At 58.0% G+C, this 20,397-nt stretch overlaps 3 protein-coding genes and 1 non-coding gene across 4 annotated transcripts; all 4 read left to right on the top strand.

Annotated features, from left to right (window-relative positions):
- Nucleotides 1-1,281: 1,281 nt before the first annotated feature.
- EHS24_001200 (uncharacterized protein) lies at nucleotides 1,282-2,395 on the top strand (the record flags this gene model as incomplete). The annotated part of the gene is made up of 3 exons (XM_028617002.1): nucleotides 1,282-1,870; nucleotides 1,931-1,986; nucleotides 2,045-2,395. The coding sequence occupies 3 exons, from the start codon at nucleotides 1,282-1,284 to the stop codon at nucleotides 2,393-2,395; spliced, it is 996 nt and encodes a 331-aa protein (XP_028474309.1).
- A 4,714-nt stretch (nucleotides 2,396-7,109) lies between these two features.
- Nucleotides 7,110-8,999, top strand: EHS24_001201 (uncharacterized protein; the record flags this gene model as incomplete). Its single annotated transcript, XM_028617003.1, has 7 exons — nucleotides 7,110-7,716; nucleotides 7,757-8,090; nucleotides 8,272-8,299; nucleotides 8,337-8,416; nucleotides 8,480-8,574; nucleotides 8,617-8,662; nucleotides 8,708-8,999. The coding sequence occupies 7 exons, from the start codon at nucleotides 7,110-7,112 to the stop codon at nucleotides 8,997-8,999; spliced, it is 1,482 nt and encodes a 493-aa protein (XP_028474310.1).
- A 384-nt stretch (nucleotides 9,000-9,383) lies between these two features.
- Nucleotides 9,384-9,472, top strand: EHS24_001202. Its single transcript has one exon. It is a non-coding gene; the product is annotated as a tRNA-Met (tRNA).
- A 5,513-nt stretch (nucleotides 9,473-14,985) lies between these two features.
- EHS24_001203 (uncharacterized protein) lies at nucleotides 14,986-20,080 on the top strand (the record flags this gene model as incomplete). The annotated part of the gene is made up of 5 exons (XM_028617004.1): nucleotides 14,986-15,054; nucleotides 17,386-17,801; nucleotides 18,015-18,079; nucleotides 18,145-18,300; nucleotides 18,354-20,080. The coding sequence occupies 5 exons, from the start codon at nucleotides 14,986-14,988 to the stop codon at nucleotides 20,078-20,080; spliced, it is 2,433 nt and encodes an 810-aa protein (XP_028474311.1).
- Nucleotides 20,081-20,397: the final 317 nt, after the last annotated feature.

Below are 20,397 nucleotides of genomic sequence, written 5' to 3' on the forward strand. Positions count from 1 at the left end.
GACCTGTTAAGCGGCGGCGGTCGGGCCTGCAGCTCGGGATGGGAGGGTTGTCAAAGGAAGGGGGTGGGAGGTGGAGAGGGGGGAGGGAGGGCGGCTGAAGGAGAAAGGAACGATGCAATGAGCGTGATGGATGATGGATGTTGAGATGAGCGCCGTCGCGTTGGCTGGGTTTGTGGGTGGCTCCCGATTGCGCGATAGCTTCTTGGGCGTCACCGGCCCGGCGATCGCCGTGGCTATAATTGGTTCCGTTGCCCGTCATATATAACGTCGCCCAGTAATATAAACCAAGATAACAAACGAGATCGTCGCCAAGCATATGTCTCTCTCCGTCAGAAATCACCTTCAGCATGGTTTGGTGCTCGACATGTCGACTGTCACCGACACCCATCTCTCACCCTGCATCGTACTCTAGCACTGCCCCGCCTGTGAATTCTCACCGCTCTTGTCGACCAGCCACCTGCAAGCCCAGGCTGGAGATGCACGGCCCCGCGGCGCCTTGGGCTGTTGTGGGAGAAGCATTGGATGAGACATTTCAGTCTGTGCGTCCACCCTCAAACGTCTCAGACTGCCGCCTCGATCGGGAGGGAAGAAGACATCGAGGCACATTGGAACAGGACGCCCATTGTTGAGTCCGCACGCATGCAGTGCAGCTCCAAGATCCAAGAGACGCGTTCTAACCAGGGGGCTGCTCTGCTCGAGTGCCGTGGCTCTTCCACCACCAGGTCCGGGCGCGCAAGCCAACCTTTAGGTGTGGATCTGCCCACGTATGTGTCAGGAAAGGACGAACGCGTTGGATGTCAGGTGGACGGACGCCCGGTGAGTGTGAGAGAGACTCCATGTTCTGGGAGGTCACAGCAGCAAGGGAGGACAATGGCGTGGTGACGGATGTACGGGGGGGGTCAAACGTGAGGTGACTCAACCCCCGTCTTCCTTGCTTCCCTCCTCACCTTCCCTCCTACCATCACCACTCATCCTATCTCGATTGTCTCCATCTCTCATCACACTTTTGCCGTCAAGAACAACGACAGTCTACCAACGTGCACACTGGGACAAAGCACTGTACGGACGCCACCCACGGACACACCGCCCCTCGCAAACCTCGGTAACGCGCCATCAGTCCACTCACCGCGTTCACTACTCTTATAAAAAACCAGCCGCGAATCTCATCACCACCCCGCCCATCAATCCCACACACCGATTGCATCCATCCCCCCCCCCCCCCCCTCCCCATCCACATACACACATTCGACCCGAGATCCGAGACAGCCGTTGCACTCCAGTATGGCCTATACGCAGCTCGGCCTGGCGATGGTGCCCGGCATGGGTGGCGAAATTCACCTGTACCCGCCGCCCTCGTACGCGACTCCGTACAGCCATGATGTCTTTGGCTCCAGCCCCTTTGCCGGTATGTGGGCCCCCAGCGGCCTCGGTGGTGGCATGCCCGGTCTTGCTACTGCTGGACCATTCGCGATGAGCCCATTTGGTAGCAGTCCCTTTGCCTTTGGTGGTGGCGGTCCCTTCCCAGGCCTTGGTCTCGGCATGAGCGGCCCTGTTCCTCTTGGTGGCATGGGCGCGTCTTCGTATGGCGCTCACCCGGCGTGGAACGGCTACGGCGGCGTTGGCACCCCTTACCCTGGGTGGGACATCAACCACCGCCCCAGCAAGGACGATGACGAGGACACCAAGCTCAACCCATACAAGCAAATGGCACGCCTCCAACACCCGTTCTTTGGTGCCTACGGTACCCCGTTTCCCATTCCTGCGGACGAAGAGGAATTCGCGCAGCAGATGGTCGTCCAGCTCCTCAACCCGGCTTCTCCTTGGAGCGGACACAACCAGGCGGCGCACAACGAGATGAGCCGCATCCTGGGTAACTCGTGAGTTATTACCTCGCTGGTCCTGGGCTGACAGCTAAGGGATCTGAAAAAAGCCGTCGTCCCCCTCATCCAGCGCGCATTGGAGTCGGGTGGCAAGTACGCTGCCTACGTAAGTTGTAATGACCCGGCACATGGAAACTGACAACCAGTGTCTCCCCTGGCTGCAGCACCTCAAGCCCGAGGACATGGGAGACATGGTCGAGCCGCTGGGCCACATTGCCGACCTGGGCGCCGACGACGCGTGGCACGACAACGACCCCTACCTCATCATGCACGCGCACTACCTCCACGCCGCGGCCAAGGCGGCGAGCGACAAGAAGGAGCGGGACAACTGGGACAAGTTTATCGATGTCCACGGCAACCCCCGCTGTGCTTGGCCCAAGCCACCCGAGCCCATCGGCTGGACCTTCCAGCAGGCGTTCCCCAAGTGGAACGGCGACCCGAAAAAGGTCCCCGACGGGTGGACCATGACCATCATCCCCAACCACCAGCTCGCCCAGATCCGCATGGGGTTCTAAACTGTTTCTGTATCCCTCTGTCGTCGGTTGTTTCCAAGTTGTGTAGTCAGTGTAGTCGGAAGTTTACCTCAGTACCTGTGTCTGAAGAGTTGAAATATGTACCCAGTCGCTTGTCCCCAGCGTTGTGACCATCCACCAAGCGACCTAACACTGTCCGCCCAAGCGACTTCCTTACTAAAACAGTCGTCACCACCAGGGGTGCCAATCCCTGAGGCGCCGTCTGGCAGTAAGCATGTTTTTGGATCCGCGCTGCCAAGATGTTCGCTAGTCGCATTGTACTGTACTGTACAGTACATGCACTCCGCAGGTCAACGGCACGGTAGCTTTGCAGCTTTGCAGGTGGTTCCTTGGCGGCGACACTGCTGGACGATCTACGCTCCCTTGCTGAAAAAAAAAAAAAAAAAAAAAAAAACGCCCTCAGAAGGCGGCCACTGATCCGCTGATCCCACTGACTGTTCCTGCTTGACGTCTCTGACTACTTGGAGCTGAGCATGGCCGCGGCAGCCACCATCCCCTTCCCTTACCTTGTAACCCGGCTCGTGGGAATGATCGCATTAGGTTTTCTGTAGCATTGAGCTGGACAAGCAGTAATGTAAAGAAGACCAGGGCTGTTATGCAGTCCAGACTTCATCCGCCACGGCACCCCTTTTCCTGGACCACGCCAGGGACGTGGAACGCCAGCACTGGAGGACACCGCGAGCCCATCGTGCCGCCGACAACCCACCACAATGAAGGTGCTCCCTCTCTGATCTCTACATCCTAGGAAGCATGGCTGAGAGATCGTCCTCCACGGTCGGTGAGAGTTTCGAGGGTAAGTGTGGCACTGCCTGTGACGACGGTCAGCACAGGACCTTCGGCACACACACCACAGACCTTGTTTCTGTTGAAGCGTCTTGTCTCGGATACCGCGTACCGCTGGGCTCTTCACAGCCGAATGAAATGTCATATGACATGCAGACCGGCTACTAGCTCCCCAGCTGGTCGTTTGGGGTCATTGTCTCGTAGCTGAAATTACATAAAACCCGTCAACACCACATGGCGTGGTACGCGCGATAACGAACTGTCCGTCTCGTAGCACGGCATGCGATAGCGCGCAGCCACACCGTCTCGGGCACCCAAGCCAATGGCTGCGGCCCGGGCGCCCCGCTTTCTCGTTTTTCCCGCCCCACAAGAAAGTGCTGGCGCAGCAAGGATTGCGGAACGCCACCGCGCGCGACTCGCTCGCCGTACGCCGTCCTGCTTTCTCGTTTTCCCAATGACAGCATTTGGGGATCGAGGCTCGTGCACTGCTCGCCCACTTTGCTCCGCACGCCACAGCTAGGCATGGGTAGCGTGATGGCTCTCCGCTAACTGCTGCGACGGTCCACCTGACGCATGAATGCCCGGTATCCGGGTTCGTTTTTCTGGAGATACGTGTTCTAGTAGCCGAACAATGTGCGGCATTCCCGAGCAGTATGCGGCGCCAGCGGGTAGGGCGTGTGCACACTTGCGGCAATGGGGAGTGGGATTGGGGCAGGTGGCGCAGAGCCCCATGCGGGGCTGCCGTCGTCAAGGCCGCGGCCACTTACCCAAGCCTCTTTGAGCAAGTCCAAAGTGGCATTTTCGTGTTCTTAAAGAATCCAAGAGTTCAAGGTTTAGGCTAGGCTGTCGGACCACGATGGAGACATGGGACGGAGGCCAGGATATGGCGGAGTAAGCAACCGTCATGACTAACTGCTCCTGCGCACAACGCGACCCAAGCGCCGCCACCACCGCCACAAACCCTCAGCTTGCCGCCGGAGGACCCTCTCCCTACCATTTCGCTTTGCATATGCTGCCCTACTTATAGATCAGTGCCCCATTTTCTGGGCCAATGGTCAGGGGAGAGGTATCGTATCGACACAGCAAGCGCGCGTAACAACCCCAGCCAGCACACGAACAAAGTGACAACCAGGAGAGACAATTCATCTCTGATCAGGGCGGGTAGTTGCCCGTCCACCGATCCACCGAGTGGCGTAAGGCGTCGACCTCGTTTCGTCTAGACCTGCTTTGTTGTTCTTGACTCTTGGGTCCATGGGGCTCTTGGGAAAGGGAGTTGTCGGTAAAGCAAACGCACATGCCGCCGGCGAACGTGTCGTTGGCCCGGAGGTGCTTGGGCGTGTCGGTAATGAATCGCCGAGACGTAGGGCCGATGACTTGCCGAAGATACGTGTGGTGCCCCATGTTGGATGACATTGGTGAGCTTGGCGTTGGCACCAGGGAAGGCGACAATTGTCCACTGCAACCCCCAAGCAGCGTCCGAATCGGAAAGGGTACACAAGGGTTTCGAACTGCAAACGCAGCAGCTGCGGCCCGAGTAGCCTCAGCTGCACACCGACAGAGCAGTAGTCTGTACACTTACGTCTCCCATTGGCGTGGTAAAAATAACACAAGCAGAGTGTCTTTCGCCCCGCCATTCGCCATTGCCGCAAGCCATAAGCCCCTCGTGCGGCATGTCCACAACGTCCACGCAGACGTGCAAATGGGCTACGGCCGCCGGCGTCTGATCACCATCCGGCTCCCCTCGGCCCTCGGGCTTGGCGCGAGCGCAATACCCGCGGAGCGGGCGTCCCCAAACCCATCATGGTGTGCTCTGCAAGCCGGAAGATGATCATGCCGAGAGGTCAAGAGTCAAGCCCCCCTCTCGCCGCAGTCAGCCAAACCCCAGGCGGGCAGTTACGCTATGGGCACCGGGAGTGTCCGCGCAGGGTGGAATCGATGGCGCTGCGGACCATCGGCGTATCTATTTCTCGTATCTCGCTACCGTGGGCAATTGAGGGGCCGACGGTGGTCCGCTCGTTCGGAATGCCGGCTATGGACGTGGGTCTGGACCGCGCTGATGAGGTGTTTCCCAAGCCTTACCCACGGCCGCTTTGTAGTTTATACAGGAACCTCCAAGTACAGTCCACAGGTAACACGCAAAGAGGCGAAATAATCACGAACAGGATGCGACAAGCCTCAGAGGACTGACCACACCCGCCACAAGGCTGAAGTACCAGCCATACCGTCACTCCTACTCTGAGGGCGTGTCATGACTGCCCAATTCCGTTAGCCTCCCATAGCACTCGACTGTATACGGTTGTGTAGTTGACGACTATCACCGCTTCCGGAGACACTCTCGGGATCTCTGGTCGTCAGATGACCTCCGTCTCGAAGGCGCTAAACCAGTGTGTCCCCGCGCTGTGAATGCCGTAGACTGTGAACGGTAGTCGGAGAGGCAGTGACACGAAGGAGTCAACGCGGCGCTGCACGATTACGCTTGCCATACGTCTGCCAAGACCGCTATCAAACACATCAAACACATATGTGTCTGCAGGAAAGCGAAGTGACAAAGGTGGGGTTTGTGGGAGTGGTAAAAGCCTGTACTCTGCGACATTCGGTTCTTGTTCGGTGAGAACGCCGTTGTCGCAAATCTCCCTTCATCGGCAGGGTCCATCAAGATGATGGAGCCTGGAAATGGACACGATCGTGACTCCCAATACCAAGACATGCTCGAAGGACGAATCGGTCGCATTGAACAGTTCTGCATAGACAAAACGAGCTAATAACGAACGCTCTCAGTAAGGTTTGTCGGAGGGACATCGTTGGTTTCAGTGTGTCTGTCTTTTCAAGTGCTCCGCGGGAGTTCGGATGTCTTACCCGTGTTTGGCAAGTCGTCTTGAGTTGGTTGCGTACAGCCTCGTCGCACCGCTGTATCCCTTGACTTGCGCACGTCTACGTTGTCCTCTTTCAGGTTAGTGCATCTTGTAACCTCACCGCGGAGGATTGCCTAGTACATACGTGCGGCCCAAGCTGATTACAGGAGTTCGAGCAAGACGGGAAGTGCATCATTTGCTGGAGTGTTCAGCCGACTGGGATGGGGATGTCTAGTTCCAGCGACTGACTGAGACCTGTCCTCAAAATGGGAATGGACTCTGGCCTTCTCGTGCTGCAACACAGCACAGCCGTAAAGACGCGGAGACACAATGTGGCAACCGGGTCGACAATGGCGATTGGCAGGTGGCTGGTAAAGCTGGCAGTTATTCTTCCAACCTGTACACATTCGATCCGAGAGATCTCGGGCGGATGCCGCCACATGGATTCTATCGTCAGGTCGAAGGTCATGGGGTCTGAATTCTTCTTCATGTGGAGCTATCTGCATGTCGTCGTCATGCTGTTGGCCACATCCTCGATCAAATGCTGAGATTCTGCGCCCCTCGGGCTGTACACACAGCCTTGGCATGCATAGCCAGTGTCCCGAAGAGCATTCCTCACTTCTGCTTAAGCCAAGGATGGAGCAGGCGATGAGCGGATACATATGTCAGGTGGCCAAGGAGGTGCGCGGATAACCGTATGAATTTGAGGGTCTGCGATGGACAGGTGGATAGCAGATTGTACATGACCGCAGAGGACCAAGGAGAATGACATTCCTCGCCTTCCGTTTTGTTTCGGGAAGGCAGGCCTGGACACCCAGAACGCAAGAGTCCCAGTGGCATAGCCGCTCCCAGGGATCTGGGGGATCTGGGCCGGACTTGGTCTGTAGCTATTAACAGCCGCTAGAATTGCACCCATCCCAGGCTTGTGAAAGTGGCACTGCAGACTGCAACCTGCCTGCACAGCGGATTGGGTTTGACATGCTTAACTACAGGATTCTGCAAAAGCACATCTGTCCTCCTTGGACTTCCCCTCTCCACACACAGCACTACGGTACATCAGAATGCGGAAGCTCACCATCCTATTCGCCGTGGTCGCAGCGTCATGGGCGGAGGCGCAATCACCGATAATGGCAGACTTCAACTACACGCTCAGCGCGGCCGACTTGCCGATGGACTTTGTCAACGGCTTGAGCAACATCTGGTCAGAGAACTGGACCGAGTCCACCCAAACGTTTCGACCCGGAGACCTTGGTCAGGGCGTGATAACCAAAAGCATCATCGCGTCCGACCCCATCTCGAACCCACCGGCTTTATATATCGCCTTTTGTGGCACAGGTATTGAGCTTGTGGGCAGCGTTACGTCTGCTTCGATAGGAATCACCACCGAGATGGACAGCAGTGCAAACCAAACTGCTACCCTTAATCAAGGTGACACCATTCTGTTCAGCGCATCTGGCCTTCCATACAGCTTCCATTTCCTCAGCATCTGGTTCACCAGCGGCAGTTGCAGCGTCCTCCAGGCCAATGTCATTTCGGCCTTTCAAACGTATGGCCTCTCGAGCGACCAGGCCCCGCTACGCACCGAAACAGTTGTCAGCGAGTCCGGGGACGTCAACCCCTTCTTTGGAACTACGGGGGATTGGTCGACACAACTTACGCTGGGCAACAGTCAGTGAAACCCCTTGCAATGAAGACTGAGCGCAGCCAGCTCCCAATACGATTGACTATCCGTATTTGCAAACCGGAGTCATCAACTCGACTCTCTCGTTTATTACTCCGCCTAATGCAACGTTCCTTTTCATCAACGGAACTGGCGAATACCTGGACCCTTGGGTTGGCATCTGGTCTGATCCGGTTTTCCCAAACACGCCGCCTTATGGGATCTGGGCCTCGGGGTCCCAATATTCGACTCCACGAATGCTATTCGCAACAAATCTCTATCCCAATCTCCTCTACAATGTGACGGTCACCCTAAGGTCGTTAACGCCTAACGCCCCAAAGGCTTATGTAGGGGTGCACGGTGCTACCTTTTACATGGCCAGGTAAAGATTAAAGTGCTAGGAACCCTTTGTTGACGACTCGTAGCGACATCAGTAATAATGAAACGACTGAAACCATTGGTTCGACTCCCACTTCGACATCGGGCCTGACTCCCACTCCGAACCCGAATCCGATTCCGACTTCGACTCCAACTCCAACTCCGACTCCGACTCCGAACCACAGCAATGTGGGGGCCATCGTGGGTGGAGTGGTGAGTACGACACAGCAGCCAACCTCTTACAGAACAGGTCGGCGGCGTCGTTGCAGCTGCCCTCTTTGGTGTTGCGGTGTGGTTCTTTGGATGCGGCGGCCGGAAACGGTTGGCCGAGTGAGTACTGATTTGGTCGTGCCTCAACCCACCCATGGAGAGCCATGAACTGATGCCTCTCAGGCGCAAGCGGGCTGCGGATCTTGATCCCAGCTTCATTGTTGACGACTCGGCTCCGGCAATGCAGGTTACCCCCTTCAGTGCACCTTTCCAGTACCGTGAGTTCCATGGTGTTCACGCCACCGCTAAATGTGCCACAGCAGTCACAGCCTCGAGCCAAGACGAGGAGATGTCCAAACATTTGTCGTATGTTTCACGCCACTGTATAAGGGCGACTTCTAACAAAACCAGCCCTGTACGCCGTATTTCAACAAACGACGAGACGGTACCGATACTCGACCGTTCAGTCTCGGGTGGTGGATCCAGTGGCGAATCCACGTCATCTGCTCACCAGTCTTGGAACACCAAAGCCGGTCAGGGACCTCGACACCATGAAAGTGAAATCGTCGAGGAAGAAGATGCTGGCCGTGTGGAAGGTGTTCACTTCGTTCCCCCGAGATACAATCCTCACTGGGTTGGGCAGAATCCTGGTTCTGCGGCTGAGGGTACTGAGGGTTCCACGGCAGGGGACTCTCGACAATAACCAGGCACCATGCCCCGACGTGAGATCAGCTTCTCGTCCTGTGTGTTCAAGCAATGTGGAGGGAGCAAGATGTGTCTTTGTTTTGTACGATGTGTCAGCAGTGCTTGCAGGTTGGAAAGTGTCAACAATATATATATATATATATATATTTATAAAATAAATCGTGTCTATAATCCCCTCAAACCCCAACCATCTTGACGTTGGACATCCCGAACGCCCGTAGTGTGGTAATGTTGATTGAGATGCAAAAATATTACATGTACACGATTCACATATAATTGTCATGCTTCCAGCAGCGACGGCCTAGGTCACAAAAGACGAGCCTCGTGCGGCCATGTCACTTGTGAGCTTCATTGCCACAAGCCTTTCACAACCATGTCTCCAATCGCTATGGCTTAGTGGGAAAGCGCCAGGCTCATATGATCGTGATCACCTGCACCTGGAGAGCCCTTGATCGAAACAAGGTGGCGATAAAACTTCTGTTTGTGGCATGTCCGTGACATGGAGCAAGCAGCTTTTTGGTAACGCCGAGTTCCACCCGACAGCAGGGGCTGGTAAACTTGGGAAACGAACTGATTTTACCTGAATTGTGACTGGTTATGGGGAACGCAGTGGTTTATAGCCCCATGAATACAGACGGAGTACGGTAATGCCAACCCTTGGAACTGTCATGGAACCCCCAAGGTCTGCTCACACTGCCCCTCTCTGAGGCACCCCGCATGTCTCTGTCTCTGGGGGCAATCTGTAATTGAAATAAGTTGAATCCGGTGCCACATTTCCAGAGGTGTTACATGACGCGACGCAGTCACGCCGTGGTGTATCCCTCTCCCGCCACATTGCTGAGGCACATCCGCGCACCCCGCAGCGCGCAGTGTCGTAATTTGGAGTCCTCCCCGACCATTCTTCACCATTCCTCACGCACCGTGGTTAACTGGGCCGACCCAGCATTTCAGTGGAGCAGCGAAGTAAACTCCGTTCGCCGCATGTACGCGGTTGCATGTTGTCACAGCGATCACAGCCGACGATCTGCCGTCGGGTTGGCACTTTTTATGGTGACCGGAACGAGAGGCCTGGCTCAATGAATGTGCCTTGTGTGCGCTTACGTCATGCTCTTGTAACCGCAACTGTGCTACCCCCACTTGCGCTCACAACTCTGCCTCTGCTGTGCCAACCCAAAACTCATGTGATGCTTGACCAGGCAGGCAGGGCACTGTGGCGTGACTAGGGTTGTAGGTGGGGTTTTGACAGTGTCATGAGCAAGGTGTAACACTTGTCAACACGGGGGGTACCTCTTTTCCAGATGTGCGGGCGAAACATGTCACCTTGTGCTTGTGCAAGCCAAGTGCTCCGTGTCGTGGACAGCCAGAAGTGGGCGGCAAGCTCAGATCCTTAATTGCCTTCAGACATTGCGGCCGCTGGAGAGGTGATCCGCGTGTGGTTTGCCACCACACGCTTGCCAGCCGAATTGGCGAGGCTATGGTACGCTTACGCACACCACCACCGGCCCATGTGGGCCCTGTGAGGCATGCAGATCGCAACTGGAAGCCGCACCGGGTTGAATCCAATGCGTGCGACGATCGCTGTACGACGATGAGCGGATGTGCGGATTTCGCGTTGCTGTTGGCCTGGCACCCATGTCTTGGTCCGCGGGTCCCAGTTTTGACTTCTGGGTCCTTCCTTCGGTTCACTGGACCCCGAAGCGATGGAAAGGTTGCCCCTCGCACGTGACGTCGACGTAGTGCCATGCGTGAGTGGACATCACGGCACTCCACTCCTCCGCACGCTGTTGCTGATGATACCGTTGTTCTGCTGCTCGGCCTCTCCGCACACCAATACTGACGGAAACGGCCAAGACAAACCGCGTCCGCCTCTCTCCGTCCCGCGAGAGCAATCGCGCGACGTCGACTATCAAATGCCCCACCCCAGCGCGTTCGGTTCCTCCTGACGTGCAGTAACTCGGGAGTCGTCAGCGCGCCAATATCCCCAACCCCAACTCCACTGAAAACAGAGAGGGTGGGGAGGAACATGGGGTCTACTGCAGGCCCAAACATCTGCAACGTTGCGCCGCCAAGACGATTCACTTTGGCGCTAACGGACAATATATGCCCACACGGGAAGGCGGAGATGAGGCATGAAGAGAAAAAAAGGAGTGAAAGAGAAGAGGAGGCGAATAGGCACGGGATGTAGGCAAGATACAAGACGACCCGCTTGGAACGTGCCCTTTCCGCTGGCCATCCGCGGCGAGCGCAACCATAAGGCCATGGGCCTGGGGAACTGAGCATTTGGGGACAACTCGTCAAATCACGAATTGGCGGGGAGAAGCAGCAGACCAAGGGGAGATTTCCTTTGTTGGCGGTAAGCGCGCAGGTACGATATCTACGGACGACGACTCGTCTGGCGGCGACCGACAAGAAACACAAAAAGGGGGCGCTTGACAGAATGGTCGATCTTCGGCAGAGGTCCATGGTGGTTACGCAAGAGGCCACACGACGTCTGGTCGTTGAAACATTCAGGTCCGGGCCGTCTGCTGGGTTGGGATCCAGCCTCAGGCCCAAAGGGCCTCGTGGGAGACAGCAGGAAAGTGAGAGGGTCAAGTAGGAAACCTGGGTTGCGTACGCTCATGTAACCGTGGATACTTCAAGCTCTTCCAACGCCACGGACCCAGGATCGGTTTAGGATCGCCCGTCTGTCGAACCTGTCGTCGTCACCCAGGCTCCAAATATAACACTTGCACAAGGAGGCCTTGGTGTGGTGGAGCTGAGACGTCTGACGATGTCCGTGCCCTCAGAACTCTCTCGCACTGTATGCGGATGAGTGGAGTCATGCCGATGGGCATGCCATAATGTGGCAGGTTATGGCTCAGTTGTCCCCTCGTTGTCGCTCGCCACCCAGTAGTTAGTTGCCCGAGTTAAAATGTGACGACCAACAATTGGGGCCGTTGGCAACAGAGAACCTCATTGATCATTGTCACGTTCACCTGGGATCCTTCGTTGACTCCTCGGGTCTCGCGTCGTCGGTTCCAAGGGAACAATTAGCCAAACCCACTCCACACCATGTAACGGCGTGCTGATCGGATGACGGCCTGCGCAAACACGACGGCTAAACTATCAGAAACTGTGTCATGCGGCTGACAGAGGCCAGACTGGGTCGCCTGGGCCCATTCCCTCTCTCTTTCATGCGGGCCGGGCGCGGACGGCAGAGCCGCTCGCGTTTGGGCATAAAGCCTACGGTCCTGCGGTCCTGGTGCCTCCTCCTCCACGGCGCACGGCACGCGGCACACGGCACTGGTTCATTGTGGCGTTTGCCGTGTGTCGTGTCTCGGACGTCTCGTGTCTCGGCGCTGGCTGCCGAACGAGCTGCCAACGCAGCAGAGGAATAATTAGAGTTTGACGTCCAGGGTTTGGGCACTTTTCTGACGCTGCACACTCTCCACAGTTTGGACCGACAGGGCAATTTCCACCGGAACCTTTGGGCGGGGAGAGCGCGGTACAGGGTGAGAGGAGGTTTGATTGTTGTCGCTTGCTCACTCAGTCGCCGACTGTGCCCAAGTGGACGGCTGTTGGTTTGGTCTCGATCCTCCCCGCTTGCGGCTTGCGGGATCCTCACGAGTGTGTTGGACAACCTGGGTCATGGAGTCGCGGACGGCAATGTTGCCGGCAATCGCAACTGGAGCGCAGGGTTTGAGACCCGAATTCTCGGCATTTTCACGACGACGAGGCTGATCAGCTTGCTATCCCTTCAGCTGGGCACCTGTTCTCCTGGCCCGTCTGGACCTCATACTGTCCCAGTACCATTCACGCTTCCCGCTTCTGGTCGTTCTTCGGGGGTTGGTCCCAAACTATGTACGGTGCCTCCTCTGCGCCACAACTGCGGGTGACGCGTCGAGTAGCTGTGACGCTCCGTCGAACCACACTGATGTACGCTGCGTCCTCAGCCTACGGGCGCCACATCTGTCGCGGACTGGTTGACAAGGCAAACGGCAAGGACGGCGACTGAGATTGAGACAGTACAGTGATCCAGTGACCCAGCGGTAAATAGACAAACGAGATATATTGTCAGCGGTGGATCAAATTGGGGTCTGACTGTAGAGGGCCGCACGAACGGGGTTGGTCCATCACGTTTGGCCTGCGACGTGTGTTGCAGCACGCGTTCGGTCCTCCATTCGGTTCTAAGATACGGCACAACGGCGCGACCTGGTTCCCGGGGTTCCACAGTAGCATGGTCCCACGGCTCAAGCACAGCAGTTGCTAACCTGCGGACGATAATTGTCTCATGGGAACGATATATCCAGTAGCCGTGTCTGTAAGTACGTACAGTAAGTAAGTACACACATTACGTCTGTTTTTTCTGCGTCGGTTGACGTCTAGGCTGAATGCCAGTTGACATGTCCTTTCACCGACGCGCACTGACCACGTTTACCCTTTGAGCTAGCAAATTCAAAGTAAGACCCAGAGATCCAGAGATCCCAGAGAATGTGTTGGCGCAGGGAAACAGACGCGATAACTCAATTGACCATGGTTTCCCGCGTCCGTAGACATTCTTTGGGTGCTCGCCTCGAGACGGGGGGCGTTGTTGAACAAGCGACGGGCATGAGGCGAGGCCGCCACCGTTTGTTGCTGCGCTTATTGAGTTTTCGGTTCCTGCACTAGCCTTTGTGCTAGTTTTTGGATTGTTTGATTGCAGAGTACAACTCGTCAGCCAAACGTGCCTGTGTGTGCGGGGGTTGCCTCGTATGAGTTGTAGTCGTTCGTCCAACAATGGGACGGTCTTGTTTGACGGAGTGAGCCCCGGGGGTTGGATCTGGTTCCGGACAGACAGTGTGAGGCGTGACGAGCGTGTGTGTACCCAGTATGTCGCAGCGTCTGGGGACGCAGGACGCCTTCCCAACGACGCATACTCCCCAGGACCAGTCCGAGACAATGCGAAATCCCGGCCCATCCACCGACACCGAGAGACATGCCCCGGGCCCCAGTTCGCCCGCGCAGCAGGCAAACGGTGGCATGGTGGCGGAGGAACAGAGCAGGGTGGGGGCATGCTTTTTTGGGCATGAGGCATGGAACGGCACCCGTTGTTTTGCACCCGGAACATTGAACCTTGAGCATACGGGCGTTTGACCCGAACGACCAGTTGGCCTGGCAACCCGAAGGCCATCCTATGTTGTGGCGCTGGAAGGCTGCCATTTGCTTGTGAAATACCATGCGATAGCGTCCGATTGCATAGATGTGGAGCTCTGAGACGGACACTCGTGAAGGTAATCTGACTTGAACGAGAAAAACGGGAAGCAACAAACGGGACGCCTGCGGTTGGGGGGTGGGGGGTTGTGGTGATCGCTGATGATGTTACCAACGAGCCCAAGACGTGGGATCTTCGGATGGGACCTTGCTGATTGACCCGGTTGCTTGGACGCGGATAGCTCTTAGGTCCGGAAGAGCAGAGGCGCAGAGGAGAGCGTGTTGTGCGGCAATTGCCATGCAGTAAGCCCCCCCCCCACTCTCACTGCTCCTCGCCACTCTCGGTCCTGCTGGCCGGTGGGGCGCGGGTGGCAGGCTCAGGCTCAGGGAGACGTGGTCGTCCCAAGCGGCCGGCATAGGGACCCAACTGTTTCCAGAAACATGAGGGGAGGGCTGGAAGGCTGGCATGCTGATGGCGTGTTTTTAAGTTGTCGCGTGTTCGCCTCCCTCCAGGACGCTGAATGCAGAACGCCGCGAAACCCTCGACCACATGTACACATGGGAAAAGCGACATGCAGAGACTGACGCGACGCACCACACCAACGGTCCTGAGCGTGCCTCTGGGAACACCACACATCAGGGGAAGGAGGTGCAGTACGTACCGTCTATTCTGTGAGTCGCAGAGAGAAACCCCCAACGTCCAGAGTACTTGTGTCAATTTAGTGATGCTTGGTGCCCTCTTGCCGCTGGCCGTCAGACGTGGCGTCTGGGCATCACGGTGGTGTATTGTCTCTTGCCCACGTTTGCCTCTCAAGATGCTCCTCCGTGGATCCGTGTATCTCAACCTCACAGGACGGAAAATGCCTACGTCCAAGGCTGGCAGGGTGGGTAAGAAAAAGGGGCAAAGGGAGGAGAGGAGGGAGGAGAATGTGTGGTTCCGATTCCGGCATCCCATCGCCCATCCCACGCTTCGCTGCCTGTTCCTTCCCCCCGCATCTCGGGGCCGAGTGGCATGATCCTGCACTGACGAGAGGTGTACGGAACGACAAGCGAGACCCCGTGAACGGGGACGAGAGACGCACATGGAGGCAGAAGGTGTGGGTGCGTGGCTGTTGCTGAGGTCCTCGACCGGCCGCACTCGCGTCATGTTGTCCCGACCCGCTCTCCTGGGTTTTCTCTTGGATACCCGCCAAAGTTGACTCTCATTAACTGTGCAATGGAACCAATGCAGCAAGCATGGCCGCAAAACCCGATGTTTGAGTAGAGTTTGGAGTGCCTGACGCCTAGGTTTTCCGCGGCGCCAGTCTTGCCCCCAGCCAGGTTCAATGGGTATCGCAGGCGGGTCGTGGAGCGTAACACATACACCACGTCGCGGGTTGGTTGGTGTCGTTGACACATGAGACGGTCTTTTTCTTATTCTTTTTACCTCCTTTTGAAGTGTCCACTCCCTGGCCCCCATTGCAAGCTGTCTCTTGTAGTAACAAGTTGTACTGTACACACGAGGTATGTGGCATATTGGGTTTACTCGGGTGGCGGCCTAGCGAGGATCGTCGTTTCCGTTTGCTGTGTGCTTGTTTTCTGCCTCGCAGGTTGTGCCGTCGCTCGACAGACGCGAGGACAGGGGTGGAGCAGGGACGGCAGAGGGGAGGTACTCGTCGTCGGGTGGCCGGGAAGCAAGGGGGCCATGACCTATGCAGGGTGCCGGCAAAGGGCCCAGCCAGCAAAGGCGCGGCAGCAGCGACAAAAGCTTAAGACCCCACATGCCGGGTTTTGTTCCATCTCTGGTCCCAGCGCCCTGGTGCGTCACAGTGTCTGTACCTTTGCGCGCGCAAGCCGTGTCTCTCTCTCTTTCTTTCTTTTTTGGCCGTGTCTTGTGTCAGTCGGCGCCGCGGCTCGTGAGCAGAGAGAGATCTGGAGCACAGTGGTACAGTGGCTTCGGGGCCTTAGTTTGGTAACGTTAGCGCTGCTGCAGAGAGACACCCGATCTTTTCAGTCGAACGCCGGCGCTCATGGACCAGGACTGGACCGAAAGCTTCTTTTGCTGTTGCCGTGAGACGCGCGCAACAGCAAAAGAAGGGAGAGAGAGGGGTCGAACAGGTGGCGCATGCCTGGCGCTGAGGCCGTCCTTTTCATGCTCTCCCTGTGCACTGGGTCTCGCTGCCTCCATCTGGAAAAGGGCCTGGTCCGCAGTCGTGCAGCAGGCAGAGCACCCAGGGTAGACCGCGAGAGAGAACAAACAGCCTGTAAACGACACGAATGGCGCATGTGGATGCGTGGGCGCCGGGGGGGGAGGGGAGGGGGGGATGGATGGATGGAGGGAAGAAGAGGGATACGCCACCGGGATATATAGAATCGGAGGGACTCCAGAGCGCGCGCCCGTAAAGTGACCCGCCCACCCGTCCACACTGCTGGAATCATCCTGTCCACCACCACCACCCAGTGTCCCTCATTCACATCACACATTGTACAACGGCAGCACACCCATCCCCCCACCCATCCCCATAAACGTCCCATTCACGACGGACAAGGGGAGGTCACACCGTCAAATCACTGGAACAAACACCACAACAGACAGAGTTAACACGCTCCCCCCCGTATCTGTTGGCACCGCGCGTTTCTTCGTGCCCATCAATCAACCAACCCATCGTTAAACCATCCTCCTTTCGTGTTCCCACCCACACACGTCGCCCTCTGTCCTTTAAACTCTTCTCGCCGTCTCTCCCATATCCGAGCGCACACGCGCCCTCTGTTTTGTGACAAGCAACACCGTCCTCTCTTCTGGCCCCATTGCCTGGTAAGTTTGTAGCCTGTGTTGTGTGCACGTTCAGTCCCAAAGGATCCCCAACCTCCCCCCGTCGCTGTGTATGGTGCGCCCGACGCTCCCTCCCACCGCCCGGGCGCCATTGCTGTAACCCGCAGCCTGTACCACTGTATAGCCCTTCGCCCCCTCCCGTGTGCGCTGAGCGCAGCGGCCTGCGGAGACAGCAGTGGCTGCAAGACTGGGTTTGCTTCGTGCCTCGTGTCCCCTCGTTGCTTTCTGTGCCGCCCATCCGATGCCTCGTGTCAGACGCCATCTGTCCCTCAACCGAACCGAAACAAGTTGTCTGTCTGTCTGTTGTTCCCATGTGCCGTGGGCAGCTACATTTTGACCATCCTCTCTTTATCACAACAACATCATGACACGACCACCAGCTGACACCCCTTCTCCTGTACAGGACAACACCGACCCAGACATGTCCTCCGCCGTCATGCCTCCCACACAGGTTGCTGAAGGGCGCGCTGACCGCGACCGTCGTGACCGCGACCGCGACTCCATCATCGGGCAGTCATCCGATGACGCTGCCGCCCGCACTCCTCGCTCCAGGCCGGCCCAGCCAGCTGCCGCTGCTGCTCGCCAACCATCCCCTCCCTCCTCGCTGTCTCGGTCTCGTGCCCCTCCTCTGTCGCCAAACGCTACCGCCGAGTCGTCGGGATCGTCCACCCGCTCCGCAGGCTCGGGCGGCAATGGTAACGCTACTGCTACGTCGTCTGCCGACCAGAAGAAGAAGACCAACGACAAGTGGGTCGAAAGCGTCGACTATGCGTACGAGTACGTCCCCGTCGCCCAGACGCGCGAGGGCAGGAAGAACATGTGAGTAATCTCCCCCCCCCCCCCCCCCCCCCCTTGGGCCCCCGCCTGGGAGCCCGGGAGCCTGGGCCGCCGCTGGATGATCGCGATTGCGAGACCCCAGAATCATCTCGGCGGCAACCCCGTTGCGTTGCGAATGTACCAGTACTGATCCTCCTCCTCCTCCGCTCTTCAAAACGTCCCAACAAATCGTCACGCCCATTCCCACACATACAGTTCCTATGAGCTCCTCATGCGCCAGCAGCCACTTCAAGCCCGTATGTGCGGGGTGGGTGAGAAGTGTGAGTGTTTCATACCAAACGACCTGTGTCCCCGTGTTGTTTTCCAGCTCACACGCCCTCTGCAGCGGACCGCCGCCCCGTTGATCCCACGCCAATCATTCAGCTCAAGGTCATGACCAGTGACGGCCAGGACGTGACTCCAGTCGACCCTCGTCACCGTGATGACAAGCCCCTCCGCCGCCAGAGTCCCGGAGGCGGTAACGACATGCTCTTCATGCAGAGTGAGTCAACAGCTAATTGGTCGTCTGCGCACGCGCATGCTGACATGAGACAGACCCCTACTACTTCCTGTTTGCCTGTCTCGTTGGTGGCGACGACCAGGATTCGGAGCTCCATGTCATCGACGACGGCCGTACTCGCTTCCTCACTGGCACTCCGGTGTCGTCGCTGTACCACCTGAAAGACATTGACAACAAGGACGCTGCCTTTTTCGTCTTCCCCGACCTGGGTGTCCGCAAGGAAGGACGCTACAAGCTCAAGCTCACGCTCTTTGAGATTGTCGACCAGGAAGTCTACTACTGCACCACCGTCCTCACGTCGACGTTCTCCGTCTACTCGGCTAAAAAGTTCCCGGGCATGTCCAAGGCAACCGAACTGTCGCGCGCGTTTGCAGAGCAAGGCTTAAAGATTCGTGTCCGCAAGGACCCTCGCCCTGCTGGCCGCAACAAGCCCAAACGCAAGAGCTCGGGGCAGTCTGAAGATGAGGACGTTGTCAAGCGTCCTCGCCATGCCCTCACCCACCCGGGCTACCCGATTGACGCGCGTGGTTACCCTCCCGAGCCCCACTATGCGACCTACCCGCCCCCACCCAACGGATACGCCTACCCACCGGGCTATGCGCAGATGCCTCCTCCTCCCCCTCCTCCGTTTGAGGGTTACCGCCCAGGCTCGGCCGGTGGTGCCCCCTCACCTCACCACGGGCACCCCAACGCTCCGCAAAACTACGGCGCCCAGCAGCCATACTACGCCCCAGGCTATGGGTACCAGCGCCCGCGACACTCCCTGCCTCCAAACTACGCCCCAGACCCGTATTATCCCCCAGGACCGCCACCTAATCAAGCGCCATACGACCCCCGCTGGGAGCGCGACCCTCGAGACATGCGCGACCCTCGCGACATGCGTGGTGGTGACCCGCGCGACCCCCGTGGTGACCCCCGCATCGACCCTCGTGAGATGCGAGACCCGCGCGACATGCGAGACCCGCGCGACATGCGTCCAGACCCCCGTGATATGAGAGACCCCCGTGATATGAGGGACCCGCGCGACATGCACGACCCCAGAGACATGCGCGGCGATCCCCGTGACATGCGTCCAGACCCACGCGACATGCGCGGTCCCGATCCTCGCGACATGTACGCTCACGACCCTCGTGGAGACCCCCGCGCCGACCCCCGCGCCGACCCACGAGACATGATGGACCCGAGGGACATGCGTGGTGACCCGAGGGACATGCGCGGTGACCCGAGGGACATGCGTGGTGACCCGCGCGACATGCGTCCAGACCCCCGTGATATGCGCGACCCGCGCGACATGCGTCCCGATCCTCGCGACATGCGTGTGGCTGACCCGCGCGACGTCCGTGTCGGCGACCCCCGTCAAATGTACTATCCCCGTGGGACGTCGCCTTACAACACTCCACCTAGGAGTGCTGGCTCGGCGATTCCCCCTCCTCCACTGCACACGATGGAGCGTCACCGTCCGACCACCGCCCCGGCCCGCGACCAGCGGGACCAGCGGGACCAGCGCCCTCCTCCGCCCTCGGCGCCGCCCGTCCGCTTACCCCCTCTGAGTTCTCGTGTGGACGCACCACCCAGCCTCGGTGGCGCGTACCCCCGTGACGCACGGGACCCGCGCGACGAGATGCCCATGTCTCGCCCCGGTTCTGGTTGGAGCGGCAGCGACAGTCGGAGCCGCAGCCACCCGGGAGAGCGCAGCCCCGGCACACCTGGGGGCGGTACCAAGCCCACTGGCAGGATGGGTGTTGGCCACCTTGTGGATTAGAGCAGCAGCAGCAGCAGCACAACGTTCAGCCAAGCGAAACGCCGGAAAAACAGAAGAAGTCCCGTTGTATCTCCTATGCATATTAGTTGACCCTTCGATGGGTGGTGGAGGCAGACGATGGATGTGGACCCGCTTCGGGCGGAGTTCCAGGCATGTAACGTTGAAACACCACTGTGGGAGCCAGTAAACTGGAGCCTCTGGGCGGCCGTTGGCCCGTGGCAATGGGTCATTGTGCCCCGACACAAGCGGACAGTGTACAGTGTGGAGGCAAGCATGCGACGTGTCTGACAAAGACAAACCCATTGCCACACATCCCA

Source organism: Apiotrichum porosum (assembly GCF_003942205.1).
Source record: "Apiotrichum porosum strain DSM 27194 chromosome Unknown scaffold_10, whole genome shotgun sequence".
In the NCBI taxonomy this organism is placed as follows: domain Eukaryota; kingdom Fungi; phylum Basidiomycota; class Tremellomycetes; order Trichosporonales; family Trichosporonaceae; genus Apiotrichum; species Apiotrichum porosum.